This window comes from Cololabis saira, chromosome 9, assembly GCF_033807715.1.
Source record: "Cololabis saira isolate AMF1-May2022 chromosome 9, fColSai1.1, whole genome shotgun sequence".
NCBI classification, from domain to species: Eukaryota; Metazoa; Chordata; class Actinopteri; order Beloniformes; family Belonidae; genus Cololabis; species Cololabis saira.
The window spans coordinates 12014765-12040223 of NC_084595.1; the positions used below are offsets into that span (position 1 = coordinate 12014765).

Below are 25459 nucleotides of genomic sequence, written 5' to 3' on the forward strand. Positions count from 1 at the left end.
TGTCATCCCCATTCTCTCTCTCGACCCCCTTCCTGTCTGCAACTTGAATAAAGGGCCACTAGAGCCACAAAAAATCTTAAAAAAAATAAATAAATAAATAAATAAAATTAAAAAAAAAAAAAATATATATATATATAGAGATATTATTTTTATTTTTATTTATTTATTTTATATAAAATATACACACGTAAAACAGCTGGCCAAATTTGAGTTTGCAAATTTTCTCCAAAACCCATAATGTCGACAAAACGTTCTGCACCGATTCTCCAGTTCAAATCCAATTACTCAGGTCGTGGTGGGGCGGTGCTGATCTCCGCATTTTGAAGCCTAATTGTAAAAAAAAACCTCACAGATACTACTTCACAGATTTCATAGGTTCTTTTTGGAACGTAACCCCCGTGAAAAACAAGGGATTACTGTATTTGTTGTTTCTGCGCATAACTCTTAGCCTATTCGTTAAATTTCAGTATTATGCAGTAAATGATTGACTGTTCACAGATTTTTCATGTTTTGCTCGACTATAAAACACTAAAATGTCACATGCGAGACTCTCAAGTACTTTACCACAACAGGATTCAGTAGATTTCTCTTCTTGATTGTAGTGAATAACGTACAGTGTTTTGCTGAAGCCGCTCGGACTGGTGAGTGTTGTGAACGTTTGTTGCAGCATTAAAGTGGTCTTTGCTGTGCAAGACTCAGACGTTTACCCACTGCTCTTTCACAGCACTGGTGGTTTACCCACATGTGCGTGTGACAAGTATTTGCCAACAGTGGAAGTGTACAGTCGATACAGTGCTGATGCTGTAGGACACAGTGTCAAATACATTAGCAACCGAATGAGAGCAGTTCCACGAAGTCCTGGGAACGTTTCCCAGCAGCCAGCAGAGCACAACAGCCTCATAGCCTCAGCCCTTTAGCGGTGTGTTTATCTGCTGCTGCTCGTATCTGCACTGATCAAATATACATCCAAGCTGCAGGGTGTCTTGGTAAGATATGTGCAGCAAAGGTGGAGAATGGAAGGAAGATATTTTAGATCTATCACTATTTTCCGTTCAATTTCAACACAGTCTTTTAAAGAAAGTGTTTGTTTATTTATCGTTCACATGTCAGTCTGTTTTTATCTTTTTCATTGCAACGAGGGATTTCTTCTGCTTCATTTTTACTTCCATTTCCAGGGCTCATGTGTTTTTAGAGTCTGTGACTACGTTTACATGCAGTCAAAATTCGGGTTATTGCTAATATTCCAGTTACTGAAACAATCTGAATATTCCGTTTACATGCGTGAGCAAACAGGGTTATCCCTGTATACATGGTAATTAATCATTTGGGATATCTCCATCAAAACAGCGACGTGCGTAGAACGTCATGACACAATTCCCGTCATTTCCGCTTCTTCTTCCTGTATCCAAATTCAAAACAAATGCTGCTTCGCGCAACTTTTCGCTCACCTTCTTGTAAATCTCGCTATCCCGGTACTTTCTACCGTCTACAAATGCAGAAATGTTCATATCCTTCATTACATTTATGAAGTGATTAGTCTCCTCCTCACTCCAAAAGTGTGGCGTGGTCTTGCGTTTCTCCATGTTTAGAAGAAGTTCCTGGACTCAAAAGACCAAGATTCCTTGCGACAAGAACATGCGCAGAAAACAAATTCATGTTCCGTTTGATCGGGAAATCCCATTTGGCGTTTACATGACCCAATATTCGGGTTTTAAAAGGAGTAACCCAGGGGCAGAGGTGTCAAAAGTATTCACATTCATTACTCAGGTAGAAGTATAGATACTAGAGTTTAAAAATACTCCTGTAGAAGTTGAAGTATCAACTCAAGTTTTTTACTCAAGTAAAAGTATAAAAGTACTGGTTTCAAAACTACCGTACTTAAAGTATAAAAGTAAAAGTAATGTAAGGGGGAAAAAAGCCATTAAGGACAAAAGCCATTGAAAATGAATGCATCTTAGTATAATGCAAATATATTAAAGAACCATATATGTGTACTATTGAGCATTAACATGTGTTTCAGAGAGAAGATATGATGACTAGTTGCCTATAAGTATTGTAATGGTGCAAAAAGTCAAACTTCAGAGGCATGTTATCATTTATCCTAACCTTTATTGGAATGTACATCCAAGTTTAGTTGCAGGAATCTGAGGGAACGGATGTAAGAACAAAACTAGACAAGAACATCTGAAACAACCACAACCAAATTCACTCTATCCGGATGGAGCAATTTAACTGGATAGTTTTATTTTAAAGGCCGAAATGAAATAATAGAGTAACGAGGCTGTTTAAAATGTAAGGAGTAAAAAGTACAGATAATTGCGTGAAAATGTAAGGAGTAAAAGTAAAAAGTCGTCCAGTGAAGTATAGATAACCAAAATTTCTACTTAAGTAAGGTAACGAAATATTTGTACTTTGTTACTTGACACCTCTGCCCAGGGGTTTTTAAAAACCGGAATATGAGCAAATTCGGGTTATTCAAAGGGGTTATTGGTGTTTACATGGCCGTGCAAAACCGGGTTATTGCTAATATTCAGGTTTTTTCAGGGTTATTGAGTGCATGTAAACGCAGTCTGTGTTTGACATTTCTCCCTTCACGTTCTAATACTCTCCCACATCTCTTTGCTTCTTTCAACAGAACATGGCGGACTCTTTCCTGGACGGTGACATGACCCTTGATGCCTTCATCGATGCCTACCAGAGCAACAGGAAGCTGGCCCACTTGAGGCGGGTGAAGATCGAGAAGCTGCACGAGATGGTGATGAAGGGCCACGGGCTCCCGCAGGCGTCTCTCCCGCCCTCCCGATCTCAGGACGTGTCGGCAGCAGCGCTCTGCCACCTGGCCGAGGCCGGCAGTAACAGCTCTTCTCCCGTGGCCCAGCCGAGGAGGAAACCCCCGCCGCCTCCAGCCCAGCCGGCTCCTATTTTAAACCCGTTCCCATCGGCCGCCCCCCAGCCTCCCGTCTTCTTCTCAGCAGCCCCGTACCCGCCGATTCCTCCCAGAACAGGGCAGCCTTTCCCCAGCGTCCCCTCCGGATACCCGAGCCACTACATGCCCCAGTACCCCCCCGCCCTGCCGCAGAGGCCCCCGACCCGCATGGCCCCACAGCCCGGATTCATTGTGGAGTAAACAAAAGAATTAGCCATTTGTGAGAGTGTGGTGTTCGCTGGAGACTTTTCACTACTGGAACTCTTTAGAGAACAATTTTTCTCTGTTTTCTGCCTTCTTGGATTACGACCAAATCACAACACAAGAAAGCAGACAGTCACTAGCTGGACTGGTCACGTTCAGCCGGAGCAGACCTACGCTCATCTCTCCCTCGCAGCAAGACGCCCACAAAAGAAAAAACAAAATCAGACGACGTCGACCTCAAGTATCGCTTAGCCAGAGTCCCTTTTAGCGAAAGGTGCAGCCATAACGCATCAGCCGCTCGTCACCGAACAGGGACGCGTCATCTATCAGCACTTTGTGAAGACACAGCCCTCAGCCAGAGTCTCGCCTCCTTCAAACTGGCTCCTAAAGTTTTTATGGGACACTAAAAGTTATTTAGAAAAAAGTTGAAAAGGTTCATCCCCACTGCAGTGTAGTGATTTCTGATTAATTTATATGCAAACGAGAAGAAGAGACCCTACTTACTGTGCAGTTTTATTGACAATGTCAATTCCCAGAAAATATTCAGGCAAAAACTGCATCTATGCTGTGATTTTCTTTCTTTCTTTTTTTTTTTCTTTTTTTTAAATGATAATTTGCAAGGTACGTAGGAATCTTTCAATTTCAGCATTATCTATTGATATAATACTAATGGATTTGTGTTAATATTAGCCAGGACAGACGGATTAACATTTGTAAAAAGGAGGGCGTGGGTTGGCGACCCGACAGAGGGCAGACTTGCCGGCTCCGGGCGGCTGGCCGGTCCGTCTCGGGGCACGAGTCTGAAGGGAGTCGAGAGGATCCGCAGCTGATCTGGGTGAAACAGACGCGAAGGCCTGAAGAGCCTCCGCTAGAATGAAGGATTTATGTATAGCCATACAGTACACTCCAGGTGTGTGTCGTCCTCTGTTGTCTTTGACACCCTCATGTGGAACTTTATGGGGAAACGATGCCAACAGTTCTTTGGATCTCCAAGCTGCTGAATGCTTCTATTCAGCCTCCTGTCGCACTGAGCACCAAAGACTTCCCATATCAGTCCGTGTTTGAAGCCTTTTGCTAACGTTTCTTTTTATGTGTGAAGCATTTAGTACAATGATCTCCTGTCGCTCCCTTACATATGTTTGATGTTGAGACACTCCTCGTTAATCACGGAGGCCAGAGGTCTTCAGGAGTAACGACCCGGCTTAAGGGGGAAACTTTTATCAGGTGTGATCGCAGGATCTTTTCCGCTCTTCTTTTTTTCTCCCCCCTCCCGACTGATATCGCTGTGCACTGTTAAAGAGCCATGAGTGCCTACACTTGAAGTGACGTTGATCACGTTCTGCTGATTATTCCCCGTCTCTCTATGCTCAGCTGTAGATGTTTAGACCCTTCCCCACCACAACTCCTCAGATAACGCAGAAATCTGACTTTCGCCGCTGTTTTAAGTTCAGACAGTAGGTTAAATAAAAAAGGCTGACGATCTTTGCTTCTCACGACAAGTAAGGAGGCAATACTCGTCGTAAGCCAGAGGCGAGACGTAGCCTGAGGGAGCCTGTACGTCCCCTCATGGCCTGTTGCCTGTGGTCAATCCACCCATATTTGCATGTCATTTAAAAAATATATAAATGGTAAAATAACAGCTCTGAAATTATTTGACATAAGTGTGATCAAATTTCAGCTCAAAAAAGTTGACGTGTATGTCAAGAAGTGCAAAGCTACAAGAAAAAAAAAGCAGAAAAGTCTCGATGAACCAGCATTTCTAACAACTAACAATGGAAACGTCTTTTCTGCATGGCCTTTGTTCAGCTCCAAGACTCCTCTGAAATACTTTTATTTTAGCCAGTAAGCTGCTTTTTCTTTAAGTCAGTCCTCTGCATCCATGGTTTTATATGTGGTTGGTGATAATATCAGTGTATTGTTGTAGGTGTTTACTCATAATGAATGTTTAAGTGGAATTTAATGCTATTTTCAAGTTCAATAAATCTGAATTTTTTTTTGTATCTGTTCTCATCTAGTTGCATTATTTGAGCATGTGGTATTGTTTACGCGAGTCGGGCTACAGCAGCATTGCATGCTTGGAAATGTTAATTTCTAGTACATGGCCAAGCAAGATGATTGAATTATTTTGATGAATGCTTTATTATAAACTATCAATCTATGTTCTGTGCCTCCTTCATCCTTTTCAGGGTCATGGGTGGGCTGGACCTGATCCCAGTTGTCATCAGGTGAGAGAATGTTTGACCCTGTAATAACTAAAATAAATGGATTATGAAATATTATTTTTGTAAGAATGAAGAGACCGCTGTTGCACATAGACGGTGTGGTTTGCTGTCCTTTTATCAAATGAATCTACTTTCTGCTTTCCATAAATTGGTCGAAGGGGGTTCAGAACAGTTCTTATCATGGTAGCGCTTTATAGGGTGTGTGTTAATCTCGCTCTCGTGTGGCTGCCTCAACAAATGCCTGCAGAAGAGTATGCATTAGGCAGACCTAAAATGTACAGGACTGTCTCAGAAAATTAGAATATTGTGATAAAGTTCTTTATTTTCTGTAATGCAAAAATGTCATACATTCTGGATTCATTACAAATCAACTGAAATATTGCAAGCCTTTTATTATTTTAATATTGCTGATCATGGCTTACAGTTTAAGAAAACTCAAATGTCATATCTCAAAAAATGAGAATATTCTGGGAATCTTAATCTTAAACTGTAAACCATGATCAGCAATATTAAAATAATAAAAGGCTTGCAATATTTCAGTTGATTTGTAATGAATCCAGAATGTATGACATTTTTGTTTTTTTTAATTGCATTACAGAAAATAAAGAACTTTATCACAATATTCTAATTTTCTGAGACAGTCCTGTATGTACTTATTACATGGCAACTCGTCCTCCTTCAGCACGACCTGGAGCCATCGGGCTCTGACGTCATATGGCGCCCTCTAGTGGTGAATATACTGAATGCATGTATGAAGATTGGTCTGGGTGTACTTTACTGTAGAGTAGACAGTGAGTTAAGAAGATGCTTAACGCTTCTGAACATGCTCTATTCAGCAGCTTGATGTCAGCTAAGGGTTCACTGAACAACGTATTAAACTCTTCCCGTTCCTTTTCCAAGACTTTTCCTCATCAGCATTCACTAGGTGAGATTCTTCACACTCAGCCAACCTCAAGGCAAGACAAGTTTATTTGTACATTCAAAGAAATTTACATAAAAACATTTTTTGAAATGCATTAAAAAATAAAAGATTCAAAGAAAGACAAGTTAAAAAGAATAAAACAAATGAGATACAAGAAATAAAGGTTGTAGTGCATTGTGGTGATTGCTGAAATGCAGCAGTAAATAAAAACGTTTTCAACCGTGACTTGAAACAAGTGAGACTTTCAGCAGGCCTGATGTATTGTGGGGGGTCACCGTTTTTGGTTCCAGCTCTGGGTACAGAAACTAGACATCAGTCCTTTAATCCTCCAGATGTTCTTCAGGTGATAACAGGCTGACTCCCCTACTGTCTTAATGTGGCTGTTAAAATTCAGGTCTGAGTCCAGAACCAGCCCCAGATTTCTGGCTTGGCTATTGTTTGTAGCTTTATTGTTTGAAGCTGAGTGCTGACTTCAAATCTTTCTTCCTTGGCTACAATCATTTATTTCTGCTTTGTTTTCATTTAACTAAAGAAAATTCTGGCACATCAACTCTTTAATTTAATCAATGTTTGAATTGGATTATAATCCTCTAGTGAGATGGTTATATAGATTTGTGTGTCATCTGTGTAATTATTGTAACACTTTTTTTTCTCCATAATTTCAGTGAGTGGGAGCATATACATGTTAAACAACAGAGGCCCCAGAATTTAACCTTGGGGTTCTCCACATGTTATTTTGTTAGCTCAGATCTGTAGTTACCCCGAAGACACAAAATAGTCCCTGTCTTTTGGACAGGACTCTTAAGTGCTGTGTCAGGAAGTCCAACCCAATTCTTCAAATGGTCTATCAGGATGTACAGTGTGTGTTTTTATATTTTGTTGTTGATTTTATTATGTAAAGCACTTTGCACTACTGTGTATGAAAAGTGTCATAAAAATAAAGTTTGATTTGATTGGATTTGGGTCGACAGTCAAATGCAGCACTGAGTTCCAGCAAAAACCAAAACTGAAATGTTGCCACTATCCGTATTGGAGGGGATGTCATTAAAGACTTGCACTAGAGCTGTCTCTGTTCTGTGGTGTGGCCGGAGGGTCCAAAGGGTTTTTTTTTTTTTTTTTTTTTTAATGTTAAATTTTTGTTATAAGTATAAAGAAATTAGTCATTTGCTTTGTATCATATAAATTTTTAGCAGTTTATTGCAGCTAAAAAATGTGTTTTCTCACATAGCAAAACCTAAAAATGAGTATTAAAAAACACAGACCAATAACATTGTATGGAAACTGACAGTGGACAAATATGAGATATTTACAAAGCAGTTGAAAATTATTTTTTTTAGAAAAATGATATAATACATATTAAGAATTGAGTGTGTGTGTTTTTATATATATATATATATATATATATATATATATATATATATATATATATATATATATATATATATATATAAAATCTCACAGTAATAAGTTAGTAAAAAGAAAAAAAAATCATCCTCAGTTTTATACTTTCTTGGGTCTTTTAGTCACCTCTGCCACGATGCGCACTGTGTAATCTGTCTTCATCTTAAAGCCATTGTTGAATTAGTGTCATAAACCAGTTATTGAAAGACACAGCAAGGTACTTTGGGTGTGTTTTGCTATTAGTAGGGCCAGAAGCACTAGAGCACGCTTGCTAAAATAGCCATATGTTCCGTAAAATTAAATTGAAAGTCGCTGCGACATAACTGTCAAGAACAGTCAAGCAGCAGAAAGGCACTAGTTTGTTGGCCAAAGGAGTTGATCTCTGCTTCTTGCAGATGAGTGTGAAGCGGTATGGATAAAAATGACTCCCTCCACGTCTGAGGCCATCGTTCACGGTTGGAAAAGGGTGGAATGCCCTCTCTGGGTTGGGAACGAGGTGCTGTCTCAAGTGGAGGAGTTCAAGTATCTTGGGGTACTGTTCACTAGTAAGGGAAGAATGGAAGATTGACAGGCCTGTTTTGTACCGGTTTGTTGGGTGACGACAGAGCTGAGCCAAAAGGCAAGGCTTTCTGTTTACTGGACGACCTTCTCCTATGGACACCAAGGGCCTGATTTACTAAAGGTTTGCGTGCGTAAAAACGTGTGCAAACTTGACATCACCCGCAAACCAATGTGCAAGCTGATCTACTAACAGCGTGCAAAGAGGACTGCGTCTCTCAAATGAGCAAAATAGCACACGCTATTCATTTAGTGCTTTTGCCCTGATGAATAATCAATATGGGGCGTACCCGTATACTGTAATATTGTAATACTGTAAATACTGGGAGGGGAAAATGCAAATATCTCCTTTTACCACCCGCAATGAGATTTACCAAGCCTGAAAGTTTTTGCGGGGATTGTGATTGCTGTATTTAATACGTTCGAAAGGAAGGTGCTAATCTGCCCAGCATTACGCAGGGATGCTTGTTGGTGCCTGATTTGAGGACTGGGGTGGGGATGGCTCAACTTGTGGTGAGGATTCTCCACATGCAAAAGGAGAAATATTTTATTTGAATGTTAAATCGAGTATTATTCAGCAAAAGGTTGCCACAGGAGGCACATTCATTTTTTTTATTTGTGATAATAAATAAATCACGTGTTTTCATGGAGAAAAAAGTGTTTCTCATTGTGCGCCTATACTTGTTCTGCAGTTGTCATACCCCGGTGTTGTGCCGTATTCAGCACCCCTGCCGTGAAAAGCACCCCCTCGTCTGACAAAAATGATATTCTCATTCCGTGTCATGTTCTGTTTAGCGTCCAGTTTTGTGTTAATGATTCATGTTTAAATGCTCTCATGGATTCCACAATAGTCATACTTTCCCACAATCACAGTCACAGATAACAAAAATCGGGTAAATGGTTATTGATGTCATTAATTAATAGCCTGCTTACTGTGTTGTCTTCCATAATATTTGTAAATATATATAATATAAACTCCTAAGTATGTGTTTGTGTGAGTGTGTATATATAAATATATTGAAGTGTCAGTGTGTTGTTTTTTTTCTTGGTCTACTTATCATTGAATATACGAGGGGGTGCTTTTCACGGCAGGGGTGCTGAATACGGCACAACAATTTGCCTCTTCCACTAATATCTCTATAACTCCAACTCGTCAAATTTCATTTTGCGCTCGCAAACCGTAAGACACGCAACACCTCATTTAAATACTGAGGTTTGCACCTGTTATCAATTGCGCACGCAATCTTAGTTGATCACCCGCAAAACACACAACAACAGCACGTGCAAACTTTTTCAGTGCACACGCAATTTAGTACTCTTTATTTAGGATCTTAGTAAATCGGGCCCCAAGTGTGGGTAGTGACTCAAAGAATACGACTGCAGAAACAAGCAACTGAAATGAGTTTCTTTCACAGGGTGGTTGGAATCTCCCTTAGAGAGAGAGAGAGAGAGAGAGTGAGTGAGGAGTTCAGTCAGAGTAGTCACAGCTCCCCCACACGCCGCAGTGGAGCCAATTGGGCTGGTTTGGTCATCTGGTGAGGAGGATGCCCCCTGGACACGTCCACTGGGAGATGTTTCAGGCATGTCCAACAAGGAAGCCTGGGAAAGACCCCAGCAAGCTTGAGCCATGACATCACTTGGCTGTGCTGGGAACACCTCGGTATTCCCCTGGAGGAGCTGGAGGAAGTGGCTGGGAGGAGGGAGGTCAGGGCCTCTCTGCTCAGGCTGTTACACCAGTCATGAAATCGCTCCACTGGCTTCCAGTGAGGCAAAGGATAGAGTTTAAAATCTTACTGCTGGTCTACAAAGACCTGAATGGTCCTGGACCAAAATACATGCTGGATCTGTTAGTTCCTATGAAGCTCCCAGACCCCTGAGGTTCATCTGGATCTGGTTTGTTGTGGTTCCCAAGAACCAGAACCAGTGTTCAGTTATTCTGCTCCTCACCGGTGGAACAAACTTCCTGTAGACCTGAGGTCTGCTCCAACTGTCAGCTCCTTTAAATCAGACCTAAAAACATTACTGTTTACTGAAGCATACTCTTAAATTAAATACTTACCTGCTGTACTCTACTGCCCTTACCTTTTAAAAACTTGTGCTTTTTATTATTTTATTATAAAAAATAACAATTTTAATCTATTGGGCAGATTGACCAATGTTTAGATGAAACATGCTTTATTTGTTTTAAGAAGAACACCACAGTAAAAAATATCTTGTTTGATCTACTTTAAAAACATTAAGGCAACTTTTTTGCATGAGATTTTTATGTAGATCAAGAAAGACTGGTCTTTGTATAAACTACTTAATTTTTAGTATGTACAAAATTCATTTGCAAGTAAAGTCAACTTAATTTTTGCAAGTAAAGTAAACTTAATTTTGATAAATAAAGTTAAACTTAATTAAGTTGACTGTACTTGCAAAATGTATTATTTACATACAAAAAATGAAGTACTGTAGTTTATACAAAGACTAGTCTTTCTTGATCTACATAATAATCTCATGCAAAAAGTTGACTTTTTTTTTTAAGTAGATCAAGCACAATATTTGTATCAGTGTATCAGTGGGCAGAATGTCAAATAGAAGACCAAATATTTGTTGGCTTGTATTTGCAGATCCTATTAGCGCATCATACTTTTGTGTGTGTGTGTGCAGCAGTAAAGTACATTTCATCCATCAATCGTCAGTCATCCATTAGTCCAGGGGTCTAGACCCAAATGTTGAAAGAGCCATATTGGACCAAAAACACGAAAAACAAATATGTTTTGAGCCGCCAAAAATGAAAAGTCTTGTATAAAACTTAGAATGAAGGCAACATATGCTGCATGTATCTATATTAATTATAACTGGGGGAAGATTTTTTTTTTTCATTATGCACTTCAAGAAAAAAGTCGAAATGTCGAGAAAAAAAGTCAAAATTTCGAGAAAAAAGTCGAAATGTCGAGAAAAAAGTTGAAATGTTGAGAAAAAAATCGTAATGTCCAGAAAAAAGTCAAAATTTCGAGAAAAAAGTCGAAATGTCAAGATTAATGTTGAGGTACAATCTTGAGAAAAAAGTTGAAATGTTGAGGAAAAAGTCGAAATGTCAAGAAAAAAGTCAAAAGGTCGAGAAAAAGTCAAAATTTCGAGAAAAAAGTCGGAATGTCGAGGAAATAGTCAAGATTTCTAGAAAAAAGTCGAAATGTTGAGAAAAAAAGTCGAAATTTCTAGAAAAAAGTCGAAATGTCGAGATTAATGTTGAAGTAAAATCTCGAGAAAAAAGTCGAAATGTGGAGAAAAAAGGAAAGGAAAAAGGAAGAAAAAAAAACAGGAAAAAAGAAAAACAAAAGAAGAAATAGAGGAAAAAAAGGTCAAACATTTTTGAAAAAGTTCCAGGGAGCCACTAGGGCGGCTCTAGAGGCGCGGGTTGCCGACCCCTGCATTAAGCCTGTATTATGGTTCCGCGTTAAATTGACGCAGACCTTACGCCGTAGGGTGCGCGTTGCGGTGTACCCACGACGTAGACTCTGCGTCGGTCTAACGCGGAACCATAAATCAGCCTTTAGTCCATCTAGAGCCCGTGGGTGGTACCCAACCCCAAACCACGTGTGCCGTTTCCATGGTTACGTCACATCGGCTCCACCATGTTGTAGGAAATCCTCCTCGGTCCTCCTCGGTCCTCCTCCCTGGCTGTCAGATTAGAGTTTAATCCTCCCGGAGGAGGAGGAGGAGGCGTTGAGAAGGACCTGCATAAGCGCAGCAGACGGAGGGAGTCTCCCCGCGGAAGTGCGTGCTTTTTCCTCACAACTCACCACTGGCACATGCAGTTCCTTTCAGCCGCTGCCTGTTTCTATTCACCTTGTTTTTATTAATTTATTTTTTAATGACATTTCAGTGACTGTGTCAAAATGAGCGCCTGGAGTTTTTGAACCAGTTGAACCAGGTCCAAGCAAAGATGTCTGGAAAAGATAAAGACAAAGACAAGGAGAAACAGTCCACCACGGAGCGGCTGGTAAAAGGTGAGTCAAGTCAAGTCCAGCTGATTTCCTTCACAGCATTTTACCTCGTCTTTGACTGGGACTTGAAGGTTAAGAAGAGTGTATTTTAAACTGATAAATAAAAAAAACATACGTGTCTCTTTAAAACCTGTGGTGCAATTTACAATGTAACTTCAGCAGCAAAGCGTGGGATCCTCCTGAATCAGGGCATCTTTTTAAAGATCTCCATAGTTGCCAAGGACTTCTTTTAATCTTTAGCCGGATAAAAACATTTTTTCTTTTTTCTTTTTATCCCTACGTTACATTAACGTAAAGACCCCTGTTACAACCAAAAACGTAATAACGGCCAATAACGTAATAACTGCCGATAATGTAATAATTTTGGCCATTTCAAATGTAATAAAGCCAATAGTGTAATAATGTGCCAATAATGTAATAAAACTTTTGAGTCAATAATGTAATAACTTTTTGCCGATAATGTAATAATTTTGTAATAATTTTGTAATACCAGGCCAATAACGTAATAACCAGCCAATAATGTAATGCCCTATTACATTATCGGCAAAAAGTTATTACGTTATTGGCTCAAAAGTTTTCTTACATTATTGGCACATTACTACACTATTGGCCTTATTACATTTGAAATGGCCAAAATTATTACGTTATTGGCCATTATTACGTTTTTGGTTGTAACAACCCCACTTCTGACCTTATGCTCACATTAACGCACATCTTAGGTCACCTTTGTACAGACTCAATACTCCGGCACTTTAAAACCAACATGTTGTACATTTTTCCTTTAATATTATTTGTTCTTTTTGTATTTCACCAATCACCACAACAAATTCCTCAAGTGTGTTGAACTACTTGGCAATAACCTTTTTCTGATTCTGATTCTGATTATAAAGTCATATCAAGTGCTCTTGGTATTTAGATTGTCTGTCTGCAATTTTAAAAGGAGAAGGCGAAGAAAAATCCTGCATTTGGATCTGGAGAAGCGTACAAAGTTGATTTCTCCTAAGAGGGATTGCTTCCTGTTGTGCTGGGTCAGGCAGAGCTAAGTCTGAAGCAACTCCCAGGAGACAGAATACAACCCCACCCCTGCAACCACAGCCACCTCCATCAGTGCAGCTACTTAATGCCACTCCAGGCCACATCCATGTCCCTCTCTGAGGCCACTGGAACAGTGTCCTGCCAGAGCATAGGAATGCTGAAGTGTGAGCCAGTGGGGAGAGGGGGAGTTAATTGTGGAAAGAATCTCCCTAGCGATGTTCCCAACATGGCCAGCCACAGTATGGAGAGAGAAAGAGAGAGAGAGAATGTATAGGGTTGTTACAAGGAAGAATACAGAAGTGTAAACTGCTGCAGGGACATCTTTAGCCCGGGACTCCATCCTTCTATTGGTTTACTATTTAAAAAGTCTGAAATGAGCTATTTTAAACATTTCATGCATCTGTGAAACTGATATTTGTTGCCAGCTGATGAAGAGTTGTTCTCCTGAGCCTCTTTTGCTTTTTAGTTTGCTCAAAGACAAGTCCTTAATTTGGTCTTTCAGGTCTTATTTATGGATTGCAACCGAGGTCGACCACTTTGGGCCCCTGAGCAAGGCCCTTAACCCTCACTGCTCTCCGGGCGCCGTACCATTGCATGGCAGACCACTGCTACTAGTTTGACTAGAAATGGGTTAAATGCAGGGACTAAAATTTCCCCATTGTGGGATTACTAAGGGAAAATTTTATTTTATTTATTTATTTATTTTCCTGCCGTGGGAGATGAAGAACGATGGCCTTTTGGAGACGAGTTGAACTCTGTGGCAAAGCGGGCCCCTTCCATCTGAGGCCACGGCCATCCATTCATTCATCTTATGTTCTTATCCACTATGCACTGTATTTTTATCTTCATGTATTTTATTGTTCTTGGGAAGCACTTTGTAACTTTGTTAAGAAAGGTGCTATATAAATAAAGTTTATTATTATTATTATCCCTATGAGTGGCAGACATAACCAATAAACCCCAGGCCTGGTTATTAAGCTTCCAAGGGTAATGTATTCACTGATAATTAGAGCAATCTGAAAAGGACTTCACGATTCATGCAGCTACAGCCCGCTCCATTCATCTCTACCCAGCCGCATCTTTGTAATTCAAGCCTCCTCTATTGTGTTGATTTTGAAACAATAGTGAACATATTCTAGACGCTGGCTCGTATCACTACCGAAAACATTATCCCCAGTGGACGGGATGGCAGATAGTCTTCTTGTCTTTGTGTCTGGGGTTGTTTGTTGTCGTGCCAGACTGTGGGTGTTGATGCAGCGGTGGCTCACGGTGTATCTGTTGTTCTGAAGAGTTTATCAAACATTAATGCTAATTAGTCCATGCAGTTGTTAATGAGAAGGCATTCTCAGGGTGTTGCAAGCTTATTATTATGTTATTAGCTTATTAGTTGTTACAAAAGATTTTTCTCGAGCAGGTTGTGTGTTGGAAATAGGGCTGGGCGATTTTCGATTTCGATTCTTTTGGTAAAACTAAAAAAGACAATGGAATAAATTGTTTCAAATATTTTATCTTTATTTTTAAAGAAAAATAGCAAACAAATTTCCCTATTGGGAATGAAGTGCAATTGAAAGATACTGTAAATCCTCTTTGAGTTTAGTAAAGTGACAACATTTACAATTTTCTTGACCAAACAAAGATGACTAGACGAGCTCTGTCTGTAATGCAGCCAGCTGCAAAAAAGGAAAATCCATTTTCCGATTTTCCTTTTTTTAACATCGTCTTGATTAATAAATCCGATTTAGATTTAAAATCGATTATTCGCACAGCCCTACTTCCCACTAAAACACATTTCTGTTTGCACCAAGTGATACCAGCATCAATTTGTTCCTGGTTCAGCCTTGGTTGCGCATAAAAAATGTGCCAATATTTTTCTTTCTCTTTGTGTTGTCATTAATATTATTATTGTAGAACGAGAGGGTCATTCCTATATAGTTGGATATCATGGTCCATTGTGGGTAGTTGCCTCCCAGCAAATGTTTGGAAATTTGGTGAAAACGGCCATTGCCTGCAATGTTTCACGGTCTGATTGCCTCGTGCCGGTGATGCACTTCACCCTGTCTTCACATCTTCACAGAGGCCGCTTTGTTCATACAGGTCACTTCCCTCAATGCGACAGGGCTTTTAAGTAAACTGCCTTTCAATCTGGAAGCCCGTGTTAATAGAGGCTTTACCTAATCTGTTCTTAAGGCTCGTACCTCAGCTTACCGCTCTCTTCGTGGCCGTGCCTTGTAGGCCTGGGAGCACTTACTGTTTATTTATACCGCACCGGTCGATGCATGACGGCTTGTCCTCAGAATGGGCTCGCCAAGTTGGAGCTGTGATCCAGCTTTCCGCCGTCTGCGGCCTGACTAACGTCCGCTTCCTGTAACCTTTGCTTGCAGGTAACACCACCTGTAGTTCCATAGTCACAGCCTTTGCTCTGTCGGAGAGAAAATAAAAACAACGTTCAAGGTATTTAATGAATATCGATAAATAAATCAAGATTAAGACATTAGATACTGTTTTTTGTGTCCAAATGCAGTCCTGTGCTACCTGCATACGACACACAGTGTCACAGATCTATGAAATGCACCCACTCAAATAAAACATTAATACCTCTTTCATATGCCACTTAGATGTGCTCTGTGTGGGTGTGATGATGTTCTCAGACTGCTTCTCTCTTTCCTTTTCTGGTTCATTGCCGCTTCCGCAGCTTTATCACGCTTGTAGTGCTGATCTCCACAAGCCGACGCCGGTATTTCTGCCACTTTTGGTGGGCCAGGTTTTCCTCCGCACTGACCCGATGATGGCTTTAGTTTTATGCTCACCTTTAATTGTGCAGAAATGATGCTGTTTATGACTCGTGATATTGCACGTGCACTTCTGCCAGTATGTCCACCCCTACAGGCAGCGCTGCAGATAAGCTTTACACTGTACGTAATTGGTAATGCATTTGACTCCTGGCCTGTTATTAGGCATACCAGCTGTAATCCCTTTTACCTCTTTTTGGCCCTGGAAGTGATAGAGCCGGGATCACAGTCTGCTATTCATTTGTACAAGTGCAGATTAAGCTGCAGCTATCTGCATTTGGAGTTCTGTGACGAAGCTGCAGCCATTGTTAAAACACTAATCTGCATACAACACTGTTTTAAAATTAGCAGACAGCTTTGCGTGCATTAACATCATTAATATTGGTCACTGTATTAAGACGCTGTTTATTAGGTTAACCAATGATTTTGTGATAAAGCAGAAAGGTGCTGTTTATTTTTAAACTGCTGTCTTCATTGAAGCTACAAGTACAGTAGAGCGATGTCTTTGCTGCACACTTTTTCTTGTGCTGGATATTCCGTGATAAATGCTCCAATTTTACTTGATGTGCACTTAATTGTGTTTTTTATCAGGAAACTCTCAGGTCTCAGCCTTGAAAGCTCTGACCTTTTTTATGATGATGGTAAAAGGATTGTGTGGGTGGTGTGGAGCAGCTTACGGGGAGGAGGGTGTGGAGCTTCTGGCTGTTTCTTTCACATCTTTCACCTAAACTGATCGTGTAGGTGTATGCGTGTCTGCTGCTGTACCAGTATCTTCATCTTGGAACACTTAAGTAACAGCAGTCTGACATGAGAAACACAGCTCAAGCTCTGGATTGTATTCAGGAATAATGTCACCAGATTGATATTTTTAATAAGGACAAGCAATCAGAAAGGGCAGATCATACTTGTCAAACCCCCAAACAAAAAATGAATAAAAAACCCAGTACAAACGCTTAACAAACGCACAGGGGAATTCTCCAGGCACACCAGAAGCATGTTGGAAGTGTATGAGATATTGCTGAAAATTCCCATGCTTTGGAGATTTGGAACATGTAAACAGGAAGTATTATGCTACAGATTCCACTTTGAAGTTTTTTTTTTTAAAGTCTAAATATAGTAATTTGGCTTTATTGTATTATGATTTAGCTATTGGGACTTTAATTTCCTCAAAACATGTCATCACTTTTTCTGAGAGTATTTCCATGTCGATTTATGGTTGATCTTACAGATTCACAACATTAGCGCCAATGTTTTTTTTATACACATTTCTTCTGTTTCTGTTTTCAACAGCTGTCCCATATCCTCCACAACATAAGCTGACCACGAAAGAGCTATATGAAAATGGTAAACCCAATCCTGAGCTGCTCCGCAGCCACCTGGTGAAGGAAGGCAGGGTGGAGGAGGAAGCGGCTCTCAAAATCATCAATGATGGGGCCAACATCCTTCGTCAGGAGAAGTGCATGCTGGAAGTAGATGCACCTATAACAGGTAAACTGGGAGACATTACAGATTGTATATAGGATGCAGACAAGTAGCCTAGAAATCTAGACCCACAGCTTGCAAATTCAGATTTGCTTGGCAGGTAATCTAGCTGCCATTCGTTGGAGCTCATTAACTATGCCAAAAAGTCACGGGGAGCCAATCAAATCAGTCTGTCCTTGTAGAAAGGATCTCTTGGCGGGCTTAAAACGATGACGACAGCGTGACGATGTAATCGTGATGTAAACAGCGTCGATGGCTACAGCTGAGGAATAACAACGGTTCAATCAGCTTAGGCATCAAGAGTAAAAGATTCAGACTTTTCTTTTTTCAAAAATTGAACAGAATACGGCACTCATGTCATTTATTTGCAAGATAGATGTATTTGCTGTTTTTCAGGCTGCAGTAAAAGTTAAATTTACCAGTTAGCGCCACTGGAAGCAAATTGGGACTTAGTTAAAACCCACTGGTGGTTGTTATCTCACCGTTGATTGCACTGATAGAGGAGCAAGTGAAAGAGGCAAAGACATTTGGACTTTCAGCCCTGCAACTTTCCATCCACAATGAGTGTGAGCTTTGAATTGCCCAATATTACCTCATATTCCATCGTCCTGAATCCTGGCTTTAGTAGATGAAATAGTGACACAAGATATTGGTGTTTGAACACACCAGTTATTCTGAAATTCTTTGTGGAAAAACGGCACCAATCATTGTATTACTTTTATTAGTACTATTAGTCGTAGTGCTGACCAACCGTGTGCAAAAGCGGTTTGTCAGCCAACCGTTGGTGCCGTCCCTTTGATCAGGAGACCCTACGGATCGACATCTTTCTAGTCCAGGGGTCGGCAACCCAAAATGTTGAAAGAGCCATATTGGACCAAAAACGCAAAAAACAAATATGTCTGGAGCCGCAAAACATGAAAAGTCTTGTCTAAGCCTTAGAATGAAGACAACACATGCTGCATGTATCTATATTAGTTATAGTTGGGGGAAGATTTTTTTTCTTCTTTTTTTCATTTTGCACTTCGAGAAAAAATGTCAAGAAAAAATGTCGAGAAAAAAGTCAAAATTTCGAGAAAAAAGTCAAAATATTGAGAAAAAAGTTGAAATGTCAAGGAAAAAGTCAAACTTTCGTGAAAAAAGTCGAAATGTTGAGAAAAAGGTCAAAATGTCGAGAGAAAAGTCGAAATTTCGAGATTAAAAAGGAAGAAAAAAAAGAAGAAAAAAGAAAAAAAGAAGAAAAAAAAAGGAAAAAAAGAAAAAGAAAAAAAGGAAGAAAAAAGAGAATAAAATGAAAAAAAGAAGAAGAAAAAAGAGAAAAAAAAAGAAAAAAAAGGTCAAATATTTCTGAAAAAGCTCTGGAGCCGCAGGTTGCCGACCCCCGTTCTAGACGGTGGTCTGATTTGTCAGACTAGCAGACAAGTTTACTGGCTCTGATGTCCAACCTCAAGCCCTTGAAGGAAGCACCATTCAACACTATTCAGTAAAGTTAAAAATGTAAGCAAAATAACGTTTGGACAGAGATGATTTATTATTACTTCAGTGTTTAAATGTCCAACATGTTTATATCTCAGTTCATAATGCTTTAATGTTTAGACTCAAAATATTGGATTTTACTCTAAACTTGTCTAATATATGGCATGTACTGTACAATAAGACTTTTATTAGGTATTTATTCTTTAAACAGTCAATAATACATGTATTTATAGAGCTTATTAACTACAGTGACAGTCTCAAACAAATGTAGTCCTTAAACTGGATGTTGGGCGCTTAGACGACCTTAAATATTGGCCAGCCACATATAGGCTATCGCATCCTTGAACAAGACACTAAATCCCTTTTAAGTATTAGCGCTTGTGTATCAAGTTGTAGAAGATCTCCTTGTCGGGAAGGCTCAACAGAACCTAGGAATCACAGATAGTGAGGAAAACAAAGTGTAAACTCAGCACCTGCTTATCGACATTAATGTACTGCATTTGTTTTTCTGGTGCACACTCGGTCCTCTGTCAGATAGAAGGACCTGGCAGGATGTCAATCGGTGCAATCATCTAATTTCTGGAAAAATATGGCTCGTTTTAAGCTGATAAAAATTGGAATTCAGAACATACAGCTCTCATCATACATGATCATCTTCATGATCACTTATTTCTTAGGTTTCTTCAAACTTATTTCAAGCTAAAGCTTTGTGCTATATTTATTTTCAATACATACAGTATATTACTGGCCCATAAAACATGTGTTACTGACTATTGTACTTTGAAAAGACAAAATGTAAGTATTAAAAATTGAATCAACCTTAGCACCATAAGTTTTTTTTATTTCAACTGCTCTATGATTGATGTATGAAATTATTTAGCAAAATGCTTTCATTTTTTCATGTCTCTGAGTAAATATGTGTAAAATTAGATTTCTTACATAAATTAAAATGAATGAATGAATTAAAAAGCACAAGTTTAAATAACTTTGGCTTGTGCAGTAATTAGAATAAACATTTAATTTACATCAGCTGAATTTGAACCTACATTTATCCCTCTTCCGCATATGACCAGTGTTAATTTATTTATTTACTTGTATCATAACTGTGATTACTGATGTCATACATGAATATGAAGATATTTAAGCTGTACTTTGCAGCATTTACTCTAGATGTGGTGGATAGTTTGCACACAAATTAAGGGGTCAAGTTCTCACTGGTACAGCTGATGAAGTGTGTTCACATTCGTACTGGACTGAAGAAATATGTAGACACTTCCATCTACAAGTGCAGCTGCTAAGAGTTATGTGTTTCTTTATTTTTGGCAGTATGTGGTGATGTCCACGGGCAGTTCTTTGACCTTATGAAGCTGTTTGAAGTTGGGGGATCTCCCAGTAACACGCGGTATCTCTTCCTTGGCGACTACGTAGACCGAGGATACTTCAGTATCGAGGTAAGCTGTAGTCGTAGCTTGATCTGATCTTTATTCCAGACCTGTGATGGACTGGCGGCCTGTCCAGGTTGTACCCCTGCCTTTGCCTGTAAGGAGCTGGGATCGGCTACAGCAGACCCCCGCGAGGATAAAACGGGAGAGAAAATGGATGTATGGATGGATATGTTTTTTTTTTTTTTTATTTAACCTTTATTTAACCAGGTAATAGCCCATTGAGATCAAGGATCTCTTTCACAAGGGTGACCTGGCCAAGAAGGCAGCAGCGCACGTCAAAACAAATAAAATCACATGGTTAAAAGACAGAATACAAAACAATAACAGAGGAACAAAGTAGCAATAAAATGATAAAACCACGTCTTATAAAGTGCAGTTGCATAGGAGGTCACAGCCAGTTGTGTTCTAGCCTTACATGAAAACAACCTAGGTTGTGTTGATATTTGGGCATTTAACATTTTGTAGTAACGTTACGCTTTTACTGTCCAGGTGGCTGGATATTCAGTCGCTAGAAGTAAACTAGTACTTCCTTCAAAGGGTGAATGATGATATTTGAAGGAACTTTTTCTTTTCATTTCCAATTTTTTTTTCCAAAAACAATATATTCAAATCTTATACATTATCTGTTATTTATACGGTTAACTTCTCATTTACATTGCTTACACATTTGCATGTTTTGCCAAATATATTTGGGTGGCTCTTCATTTTTCTGGAAGGCCCAGTCAAGTAACATTGTGTAAAAACGCCTGAATGTTACCACGTTCACTGAATGAGTTTTGCTGTGTAAAACAGTATTTCAGTGACACCTCCACCGGATACTTTTCTAAACAGCTAAACATCAGGCAGAGGTCTGGATAAGAAAGATGCATCATGTCCCACTGGGTTCCAGTTCACTCGTGTAGATCTCTGACCGCAGGAGTGTGGTTGCCGGGGGCTTGGATCCTACCAGCGACGGCCCATATTTTATCACTGAAAAGTGAAAGGGTCAAACATGTTGAACAGTTGCTAATTATTTAAACAGACTAGTCATGAAGATTAAACAAATTAAAATGAAATGATTATAGATGAACACTTCTCAAAGTTTATTACTTCTGTACCACACTGTAAGGTGTGAGACGGTACATTAATATCCATTGTAAGACAATCCCAAAAGGGCTAAAAGCTAAGTTGTTAGCCTATGTTTAAATGTGATGACCTATACTGACAACCACAGATAACTGATTATTTGTGCTGCTTGTGATTACTGATACTGTGTTACACGGGTCAACATGATACTGTAAAAGACTTGATCTAATTTTAGCGCTAAGCTTTTATTGTAAATCATACTGCCGTCCACAAGTCTAATCTCTTCTCCCAGTTGATGGAGTGCAGTTTACCAGATTAGAGTAAAAAAAGAAATAACCTTATCAGATGTATCATGCCCTTTCAAGAACTGTTTGATTTGATTCAAACAATGTTGCATTGCTAAACAGGAAGAGATATTATTCTTCTTCTTATTTAATTTAAGCCATGAACTTAATGATTTTACAGCATTTTCGCAGATGTCATTCATATCAAATGTTATTGTTTGCAGAGGAGGAAGAGATACAAGAATGGACACTGGGTTTAACATTAAGGTTCAGAAATGTCAGAGATAAATTGAGACTGATACCACATTGGAAATGAGAGTCAGATCACAATCTCGCTAGATTTGTGTCTGTTGAAAAGAAGACATCACTGTTACTGATATCAAACTTCTTTTGCAAAGAGAGTGATACTTTAAAAACGTTCAGCTCATGAAAGCTAGTGCTGTAACAGTAAAGCTTTCTGCACCACGGTGCTTATCAAAGGGCAAGGAACTCTTTCACCTGCAAGTGTCGACATCAGAGCTTATTTCCACATGTCAACACTGAATCCTGCTTAACTTGGACCTCGTTGACAATTATATAATATTTAGTCCAGCAGATTATGATAATGGCCGGGTTTCCCAGATCCAACCTCTCTTAAGGATTTAAGAGAGGTTCAAAGAAGGTTTGAACTAAGAGAGAACCCTAAGATACGGGTGTTTCCCAGATGACTTCTTAACACCGTCCTTTAGTTTCGCTCTTTCAGACGCTCTTTGGAGCAGCTGTACGGTTCTGAAACCAAATCAATCGATGCCAGGCAAATCGATCACCGATCACTATCAGCGCATTTTCACACGCAGCACTGCTGCCTAACGCACTAATTCACTGCTGCCTGTGCGTTATAATAAAAAATTAAGATGATAAATATAATTCAATGACACTTTTTCATCCAAACGGTGTGTTACTCCGTTATTTCTGGCTACAGTGAGGCTTTTTTTCCCCACACACGGAGACCGGGAGTAAACGGGGTGGGCGTGTGTGTGCGTTCAAAAGCATGAGCCAAGAGAAGGCGAGTTTCGCAAATCGCAACGTGGAATTACAGCAAACCCTGGTTTTTCGCAGGGGTTATGTTCCAAAAAGAACCCGTGATAAGTGAAATTCTTTTTACAATTATAGAGGGCTTCAGATTGCAGAGATCATCCCCGCCTCGCACGTATTCCTCCTCTTCTGAATGATGCTGCATCTCGACTCGCGCTGTATACAGCGCGAGTCGGCAGGTGGGTTTTTTCAAGAGAAGAAAATAGTTATGGGTCGTTGTCTTCGCTCTTTTTTCTTCTGGGCAAAAATATTCTTTAATATAAACCGACACCATTGATTATATTTGAGACTGTATGAACGATTCATCAAAGGATCTCGTTCTTCAGCTGCTGCTTCCCTGTCATCACATAGGGGCTCGGGCTCGGGCACGGCGCAGGAGGATCGGTGTCCCGGCTGCCTGACAGCCCGGTCCGACAGCACGTCCATGGGACTGAAGTGCTGACGCACGAATGCGTTCATATAAACAGTTCTGCTTCGCGCACGGTGACGCGGTTGATTTGCAGCGAGAACATGCTGTATAGCAGCCAAATTATCAAATAAATGATATTCATGATGATCGTTTTATTTGTGCGCATAAAGCATATACAGGAACACACTTGTTATTCCTTATTTTTCTTTTTTTTTCCCCTTTGCTGTCACCAATAAATGCTAAACAATATAAATCTAAAGTATAAAATAAATCAAAATTTGTGCGGGGTGCATTGTTTTAATATCTCATTGCTTGGTGTAATATTGATTTGCCTGACGCGGCTGGATCTGTGAGTCTTTGTTCACTAAGATGGTTGTAAAGACTGGGTCAGCAGCATCTTTCATTTCCTTCTTAATGAAAGAGATACTTAAGCTAAGAGCAACTCTGGGAAACGCGATTTTCTTTCACAGGCTCCTTAAGAAGGTTTGAAAGAAGTCTTTCGCTGTTAAGAACTACTTAACTGATCTGGGAAACCCGGCCAATATCTTTTAAAGAAAACTCCTGCCTGGAGTGGCCTATCTCTTCATCTGTGAACACATTTTTTACTCTCAGATGTTAAGAAATACTAATTAAATTAGACTTTTGACTGGAATTGTTCAGTTTAAAATTTTACTTGCCATTATTGGTGACCAGACGATCTTCCTCAGGTTTTCAGTTCTGGTCGGTTTCATGCAGCATGATGTCTCAGATCAAGCATCAGGTGACAGAAATCGTAAACGTCACAGCCTCACATGAGTTAGGATGACAGCGGGCTGGCGGTACTTGTATCTTTTATTCTTTAAATTCAGTTCAGTTCAATAACATCCGATGAATCCCCGAAGGGTAGGTACGTTTCTCTTACTCTAAAACTGTTACCGGTTATGGGTTTGGTCGTTTCTGAAGTACAGTACCTATCCAGGACAAATGGCATTGTAAATGGTATTCATGGTATTCATGTAGTGTAAATCCTTGTTACTGTCCACTAATGATGAGGAAGCTTCCTGCGTTCATCGACTGAGTTTGACTGAGGAACGCATTTCCATCCTGCTCTTCTGTCGCAGCCGAACTCATGATACATGCATTCCACTCAGTTTCAGTAGGTGGCATCATGAAATACCTCCAATACGACTTGATATATATATATTTATACTTATTCTTTTTCTTTAGACTATCAAACAGATTATCAGTTATCAGTTTTAGTTAGTTATTTTAAGCTGAAGTCACACAGCTACTGTCAAAATTCACAATACAATAGAAAAGTCATATAGCCACTGGCCAGTTATAAGCCCACTGTTGAACATGGTGGGACAGACGTCTTGAAATTGAGGATAAGATCATTTGTATTGCTTGTGAATAATATATTCCAAGACCATGCTTGTACTGGGTTGCTGCAGTTTAGATTGGCTTCAGAGCTCTGCGTGTCCTACAGAAATGTCCTGTATCTCTTCACTCTTTGTCTCAAGCTGCAGCCTGCACGATGAACTGAATGTTAATGTTTTCAAAACGTGACAAAAGTTCACATAATGTCATGTGAACATTGATGAACACAGTCAAAGTAGATTTGAGGGCAGTAAACTTAAAACGTGTGAACACAGGAAACCAACATGAAGCAGCAGATAGCAGAACAAGTTTTTCAAGATTATGGTCAGTTTATTTCAGTCGAGATACTTAGTACAATTTCATCTAATTATAGTGAAAAGTTTAGAGTGAATGACAAAAAAACCATTAGAAATGTCATTGGTGGTTTCATTTCTGTTGAAGCTTTGTACATATTTACATGGTACGTCTCAATGCTTTACTTTATATTATAAATGCTTCCACTGACTAGAATATCCAAATCCTTACCAATAAAATCCTAGAGATCCATTTCTAGTGTCCAGTGCCAGATAGGTGCCAGTGTCAGATAAGATATGATTAAGAAAAAAAAGTCTTCATTTAACTGACACATCCATTTGCTGTTATTTTAATGTAATTGTAAACCTCAAAGGGCCTTTAAACATTTCATACACTAAAGATGCAGATTGCAGATCAGTAATAACAATCATTAATGCACAGGCCTTGGTGGGTTATGCTCTGAAATATGAAATGTGTCATTCTATCTATATGTCAGGGGGAGAAACAAGAGAAACACGAAAGGCT

The 25459-nt window shown here is 39.6% G+C and overlaps 2 protein-coding genes across 5 annotated transcripts in view; both read left to right on the plus strand.

The window, feature by feature from the left end:
• The window catches only part of vps37ba (VPS37B subunit of ESCRT-I a), a 24956-nt gene extending 19826 nt beyond the window's left edge, over positions 1–5130 (plus strand). Inside the window, exon 4 of the mRNA XM_061730500.1 lies at positions 2636–5130. Coding sequence (XP_061586484.1) covers positions 2636–3127 — 492 coding nt within the window. The 3' untranslated portion in view covers positions 3128–5130. The remainder of the gene's footprint in view (positions 1–2635) is intronic.
• Positions 5131–11862: 6732 nt separating this feature from the next.
• ppp3cca (protein phosphatase 3, catalytic subunit, gamma isozyme, a) overlaps positions 11863–25459 on the plus strand; it is a 35573-nt gene continuing 21976 nt past the window's right edge. Inside the window, exons 1-4 of one of the 4 annotated variants that reach the window (XM_061730502.1) lie at positions 11898–11995; positions 12105–12228; positions 17340–17537; positions 20331–20455. In XM_061730502.1, the coding sequence (XP_061586486.1) occupies positions 12165–12228; positions 17340–17537; positions 20331–20455 (387 nt within the window). In that variant the 5' untranslated portion in view covers positions 11898–11995; positions 12105–12164. Of the gene's footprint in view, positions 12229–17339; positions 17538–20330; positions 20456–25459 lie in introns of all 4 variants that reach the window. The other 3 variants (XM_061730501.1, XM_061730505.1, XM_061730504.1) reach the window with 3 other exon arrangements.